This window comes from Monodelphis domestica, chromosome 5 (genome assembly GCF_027887165.1).
Source record: "Monodelphis domestica isolate mMonDom1 chromosome 5, mMonDom1.pri, whole genome shotgun sequence".
Classification (NCBI taxonomy): domain Eukaryota; kingdom Metazoa; phylum Chordata; class Mammalia; order Didelphimorphia; family Didelphidae; genus Monodelphis; species Monodelphis domestica.
This window is the reverse complement of record NC_077231.1, coordinates 2,975,384-2,982,344: the sequence shown is the minus strand read 5'-3', so window position 1 is coordinate 2,982,344 and position 6,961 is coordinate 2,975,384. Positions and strand designations below refer to the sequence as shown.

Here is a 6,961-nt window from a genome sequence, read left to right as displayed (position 1 = left end):
TAACAAAAAAGTGATGTGATCTGCAGGGCTTCCCATTCTCCCCCTTACTCCCCCTACCTCCACCTTGCAAAGGGCCAGAGGGAAATTCCTTCCATCTCTCTGGAGACCCAGCTTGATGATGGACTTTTTTTTTATTCAAAGATATTTTCTTTTCCCAATTGCATGTAATAGCAATTTTCAACACGTTTTCCAAAATTATAAGATCCAAAGTGTCTCCCTTTCATCCTCCTCCTCTCAAGAGATGGTAAGTAAATGAATCTGGGTTGTACATGTATTATGCAAACCATACCTCCATATTGGTCATTGTAAGAGAACACTCCTATAAAACCTAACCCCAAATAAAACCGTAAATCAGCGAATGTGAACGATCGTCTGCTGTGATCTGTATCCAACTCCCCGGGTTCTTTCTCTGAAGGTGGATGGCATTCCCTATCATAAATCCTAGCCAAGTCTTTCACAGTTGATCATCGTATGCTATTGCTGTTACTGTGTCCAATGTTCTGGTTCTGCTTATTTCACTCAACATCAGTTCACCTAGATCCTTCCAGTTCTTAAAGAAGTCATCCTGTTCAGTATTCCATAACCACTCCATGCCACATTCCCCAGTGGATGGTTAGCCCTTCAATTTCCAATTCTTTGATTGAAGAACAGATTTGGAAGCATTGTTGCTATTTTCTTGTTCTTCCCATCTGCACTGGAGTCAGGAATGTTTTCCTGGCTCTCTCTCCATTGCATCAGATTATATGTAGTGTTGTTCCCCGTACCGGGTACCACCATTCTTACACCATGGGATGCTGGTCTATTTCCCAGTGGTTTCTATTCTAGTTCTTTGCCTCTCCCCAAAGGTCAGCCTACAGTTATTTCCGTGGATCCTGGATCTTTTTGTCAAAGATCCTCTGGAGATAGAATACATCCAGCTGGCTCAGAGGGTTTGTACCTGCTAGTTTCTTTCAGAACATCACCAGTTGGGTAGCTGGGAAAGTTGGGGGTACAAAGTGAAGTTTAGACAGATTTCAGTTTGAGATGTCCAGTCAGTAGTTGGTAATGGACCAAGCTTGGATATGGTCATAATAGCATCTGGCTTTAATGTTGCCATAGAGCCTGCAAAGAGCTTTACAAATAATCCAATTCTATCCTCCCCTGATGAGAGGTAGCTGCTATCATTTGCCCCCTTTATGCAGATGAGGAAACAGGCTGAGGAAGATTGTGTCTTGCTCAAGTCCCATATCTAGTTAGTGGCATTTGAATTCAGGTCTTCCCAACGACCAAATCTAGCACTCTCTGTGGTGCCAAGTAGATAACGGGTCTAGTAAGAGATGGTTGGAGAGTGCTTTCAGCTGAAGCACGACATTAGGTTACAAAAACTGGGGAGAGAGTGAAAAAGAGGGAGTGGAGTCAGCTTTTACTAGTCAAGGAGCACAAATACAGGGTAGTAACTTGAAGGGGTCCTATGATTCTCACTGCTTGGCTGCATCTGATGTGGTTCTGATTTGCATTGGCGTGAATTCTTCTTTTGAAAACATCCTTTCATTTGACCACAATTTGTGGTCTTTTCTTTCCAGTTGTCTAGAATCTCAGATGTTAGATATTGAGAATTTTTTTCTATTTTCCCAGCTGCATTATTATTTTTAGAAAACGTGTTAATTTCATATAATAAAAATGACATTCAGGCTTCAGTGATTGCCTCTCCTTTATGCCTTCTCTGTTGCTGTAGGTGGATGGAAGATGATGGCTTCTCTTGTAATTTTCTAATTCTAGCAGCTTTTGGTCACATGTCCATTTTAAATTTGTTCAGTATGGTGTAAGGTACTCCTCTAAACCTTATTTCTGACTTAAAGGGACTTGTCAGAGAAGCAGGTCAGGTCAATGCTGAAAATAAATGGGTCCTTCTTGAGTCATTTAAGGAAAGGCCAGAGGATGTCCCAGAGGGCACCTGAGGGAGCAAGCAGAGAGGGTAGGAGGAAAGAGAATTACAGAGCACCAGCACCTACCCTCCTTCCCATTGGGGCTAGAAAAGGGCAGGAAAGGGATCCATTGCTAGGGAATTCAGGCTTTGATAGCCCTCAGGAGGAATGGGAGGAAGGAGGACAACAGGAAAGTGTAATGTTTCTGAAGACGGTGGCTAAAATCCAGTTGGGCTGGGGGAGGGGGGGCACTAGTATAGGAAGCTGGAAGAGAGGCCCAGGAGAATCAATGCTGCAAAATGGATTGGGTCAGCTTTTGGGGGAGCAGCTTTGGCTGCGGGTTGCAGGAGGCCGAGGAGACCTGTGAGAAAGTAAGCTCGGGAGGAGTAAGCAACATTTTCAGGAAGTTAGGCACCGGGACACGGGTAGAGCGCCAGGCCTGGAGACTCGCTCCTGGGCTCAAATCTGGCCTCAGACACTGGCTGGCTTTCCTACCGCCTTAGCCGGATTCAGAGACATCCTGCAAAGGGTTTTTAACAACAGGAGAAAAAGGAGCCAGCGTCCGCCAGCTGCCACCTTCTTGTCTGGAGCCCCCTTCTGGTGGGGCTCCATGTCTCCGAGGTTCTGAGTGCCACAGTCCGTCGCCAGACAGCCCCGTAGACTTGACAAGAGTGGCACAAGGACCTAGTTGCGCACTGCTGGGCCCCCCGGCGGGGAAACGGAAGAAAAAGGAACAGGGAAGAGCCCAGACCCCCCTGTGCCAGGAGCAATGTCAATGGAAGCACTAGCAATCCACAATCGGAAACTCGGCATTCACCTAGAGTGACACACGCACACACTGGGGCGGCGGCCCTTATACTAAGCTGGCTGCTGATCCCCTGGAGGACCCCGGGCGCCCCTGTGCTATGCGGACTGCTGACCCCCTTGGGCGGCCGTCCTAGCCAACAAACCCTTAGGAAGCTCTGTGCACAGGAGTGCTGCTGACGCCTCCCTGGGGGCCCTGTGCTAAGCGGGCACCCCCGGCGCTCAATCAGTGCCGATCACTGCCGCCTCGTCTTGGGACGCCTGCAGAGACTGCACAAAGCCTTGGGGACCCCACGCCCTCCCCACCCCCCAAGCTTCTACGGGGAGCTGCAGGTGCAGAACGGGGCACTGCCCGCTTTACTTTCTCGATTGTCAAGGTGGTAACCGAGGGAGTAATGGGGGGGCAGGGCAGGGTCGGGTCGGGCGTCACCGACCACTCTAGAGGGAAGAGGAGCCCAGAAGCGCTAAAAGGAAGAAAGTGGAAGAAGCGGAGGGGCGTCTCGAAACGGCGAAAGAGAATCACCTAGTGCGCATGCTCCAGGTGTCCGCGGGCGAGCCCGCGCTGCTGACCTCGGATTGGCTCCCCCGAGGCCTCGCCCATTTGGCCACGCCTTCTTCCTCCGCGACGGCGAGCGACCCGGAAGTGGTTGCCATGGCGGAGGCCGGCGGCGGGGGCGGGGTTTGCGGACGCTGGGATCTCGACGCTGGTCTGGCAGCTGCTTCGCTCCCTCTTGCGCCTCCCGTCCGGGGCGCGGCGTCCGAAGCGTCCCTTGGAGCGGACGGGAGCCGAATCCATGGCCGCCGTGCTGTCTTACGAGAGCCTGGTCCACGCCGTGGCAGGCGCTGTGGTGAGGAGGGGGCGGGGCGCGCGGGCGGCCCGGGGGCGCCCGGATGTGGGGGGCGGGGGAGCGGAGTGGCACTCGGGGTTCCCGGATGTAAGAGCGTGAGTTCGTGGGGCACGGGGGTCCTCTAGCCCCTGGGCCTTTGGGGAGAGACGGGGAAGGACCTGCATTGCTAGGTGCCTAGGGGATAAACCCAAAGGGGTAAAGTCTGGCATCAGCCTGGGCCTTTGAGAAAGAACCCCCTAATGGGAGAGTGAACGACGCCTCCCACTAGGAAGAGGCTCAGAAGCGCTGCTGGGAGGGAAGGGCTCGGCGTGGAGGCCGGGCCCATTTGACCGAAGAGGAAACTGAGGCGAAGGGACTGGCTCGGACCTCCAAACAGGACCGGGGTCTTGTGGTTCCGAACAACACCCTGGCCACCGAAGGGATCGGGATTTGAACCCAGATCCCACTCCTTTTGAGGCCAAAGGGAAGAAGCCAGGATGGCATTGCCGGGCAGAGGCAAGGGGCAGACAGGCGGCCTCCTTGGCGCTTATTGGCCGACTCTAAGCAGATTTTAATGGTTCCCTCACCCCTCGGGGAGATGGCTGGTGACTATGTGGTCGGAATGGGCAGGTGCCTCCTTTTGTGAAGAGCCTTCCCCACCCTCTGGATTGTCTGCCCTTGGTGACTCCCTTTCTTTCAATCCTTCCCTTTCTTCTTATAGTCAGTACTAACTATGGACTCCAGCTGTGAAGAGCCAGGGCTGGGCGAATGGGGTCAAGTGAATAGTCCAAGGTCACACAGAGAGGAAGTGCCTGGGGTCAAATTGGAACCTAGGACCTCCTGACTCCAGGCTTGGCCCTCTAGCCACGGTGCAACCTAGCTGCCCCATTTGCTCTCTTTCTTGAAGCTCTCTGCCTTTGGCTCCTGGAGACCTTCAGAATGTTTAGTTCAGAGACTCCCTAAGGCAGCCATAGAAAAACACAGCTTCCCTGTGGGGCTGAAGTCAGAGGAATTAGGAGTGGAAGGAAGCTCGAGCTCTTCTGGCCTAACCCTGACCTGACACAATGCTGAAATCTTCTTTACTAGCAGTGTTTGGTGGAAGGGGCACTGGATCTGGAGCCAGAGGGCTTGGGTTTGAATTCAACCTCTGCCACTTAACACCTCTGGGGCCTTGTACAACTTGTGTAATTTCACCACTCTGTCTCAGCTTCTCCCTCTGTAAATGGGGGGATTAGACTTGATGGGTGGCCCTTGAGGTCCCTGCCAGCTTTAAGTTTATGATCTTTGGAACACCCCTTCCCCTACCCACAATTCATTTCAACCAAAAGTTACATGAAAGATTGGATTTCCATAGAGAAGAGACTATGAACTATCTTTTATGTGCCAGTTCTCATGCCTGACACTTGGAATCCATAGACAAAACTTAGCAGTCCCTGCCCTCAAGGAACTTCCTTCTGCTGGTGGGGCATGCAAATAAGCAATGAGAATGGTACAAGGAAAATGGAGGTGGAAGGGAGGGATGGAGAGAGCACACAGCTTCTGCCCAGTTTTCTTAGAGGAGATGGCTTCTGGTAGAGCTGAGGAACTCCCCCATTTGGGACAGCTGAAATCCTCCCTGTATATTCCCCCATCAGGGCTGGTGGCATCCCTTGGGTCATATGGCCCTCCCTCCTCACTGGCTTCAAATCACACCTGTCTTGGGATGGAATTAACTAGATCTAGGGTTCTGGCTTGAATTAATCTGGTCACATCCCTGCTGATTGGACAAATTCACCCCTGACTCCCACACCTCCTTTCCTGGAAACTCCCATCCCAGCCTTCAGCATATCTGTTTTTCTGGTTCCTCCAGTTTATAATCTCTGTTCTCTTTCTCTTCATTTCACCGCATTTGATCTGTTTAACACGTCATGCCCTTTTGCTTGGGTACATCTTGGTTCTGCCCTTATTTTCCTCCATGGCTGTCACTGTGGTGAAGGCCTCCTGAGCACTGCTGTTCCCCACCCATATCCCTGCTCTTCCCAGACCTTTATGTAATTGCTAGCCATGGAACTAGCCTTTTTGGAGTGCTGATCCTTATGCTGCTCCCTTGCCTCAGAATGTTCATGGTTCTCTCTTGACTGCCAACATCTGCCCTTTCTCCTAAAATCTCACAGACCTCATTTTCCGGTCTTCTTCTTCACCAGTCCCTGTTGCCCTCCTCCTTCAAAACATGGCTCAAGAGAAGCATTCCATGATGGAACATACCCTGATTATTCCTACAGCCCCTTCCCCATACCACTTCTAAGCTCCAATATAGACAAACCCAGTCCTCCTGGGTGTGTGTGTTTGGGGAGTCTCCCTTTTATCACGCGTGCACCTAGATGGAAAGCTCTGGGGCCACCTTTTGGGTTTCTTTTGGGTTCCCCTCTGCCTTCAGAATCGAGACTCACTTCAGTTCTTAGGCAGGCCATCTCAGGTTGAGGACCCAGTAATTCGACCTAGGATTGAACTTCAAGTTCCTGAAAATCATAGACTTCAAGTTGGAAGGAACATCAACGCCTGTAAAAACCAATCTCTCCCCCACCCCATCACAATTTAGAATTCTTACAAGGAACACGTATTGGGCACCTACTGTATGCTGTGCCCTGTGCTGGCTTGGGGCCTCTGCTTCGTGCTACTGCCTGGTAGGGGAGTTAGAAAGAGGGGCACCAAGGGCTGTGGGATTTCAGAGGAAGAAGAAAGATGTTTCATTGGGGGACATCGAGGAAGCCTGCCCCTTCTGGAAGAATGGTAGAATCTGGACTGATGGAGCATGGAGGGGGCCCTTGCAGATGAGGGGTGCAGGGGGGTGGAAAGGATGGGAGGGAAGGGGCCTGGTGATGAAGTGATGTAAGTATTGTTGGTGTTCCAGTGAGTGAGTGATTAGTGAGAGTTTACTCTGGGGATACAAATAGACAAGTAAAAGCCCCTGCCCTCCAGGACTTCAGCTGCAGGGTAGACCCAGTGGATCTCAGGCAGCAGCAAGGCAAATGGTGTCATTTCCATGGATTGAACCAGATCCATTTATGATGGTCACCCAGAGGGTAAGAACCTTTTTTCTGGGCTTTCTTAGGGCCTCTGGCTGCAGCACTCCCAGAGGCAGGTGGTCGCTGTGTCTCCAAAAGACTTGCTTGCTTCTCTGAATGTTGCTGGGGCTGGGCTGGGCTGGGGGCAGAGGGTAAGATCTCCCTGTGGTCCTTGGTTCAGGTTCCTGGTCTGCTTCCCCTTGGGTCTGAGGGCAGGTGGGACTTGCAGGGGGGCCTTCTGAGCTCTTTGGAACAAGATTTCTCCTGTTTCTCCCAACAGATGACCCTTTCCTAATGCAGCCTTTTCTCCCAATATAATCCCTGCCTCCTTATATAATATACTACTTTCCTTAGCTTTATGTAGCTCAAACCATTGGTGTCC

At 51.5% G+C, this 6,961-nt stretch overlaps 1 protein-coding gene and 1 long non-coding RNA gene across 6 annotated transcripts in view; one reads left to right on the top strand and one right to left on the bottom strand.

The window, feature by feature from the left end:
* Window positions 1-112: 112 nt before the first annotated feature.
* On the bottom strand, window positions 113-3,367 carry LOC103098202 (uncharacterized). Its single transcript, XR_472227.3, has 2 exons — window positions 3,232-3,367; window positions 113-1,933 (listed from the first exon to the last, which is right to left on the bottom strand). It is a non-coding gene; the product is annotated as an uncharacterized LOC103098202 (long non-coding RNA).
* The window catches only part of SLC25A17 (solute carrier family 25 member 17), a 34,655-nt gene continuing 31,054 nt past the window's right edge, over window positions 3,361-6,961 (top strand). For 2 of the 5 annotated variants that reach the window (XM_056797402.1, XM_007502566.3), the window contains exon 1: window positions 3,361-3,556. In XM_056797402.1, the coding sequence (XP_056653380.1) occupies window positions 3,361-3,556 (196 nt within the window). Of the gene's footprint in view, window positions 3,557-3,611; window positions 3,652-6,961 lie in introns of those variants that run through there. The other 3 variants (XM_056797404.1, XM_007502567.2, XM_056797403.1) reach the window with 2 other exon arrangements.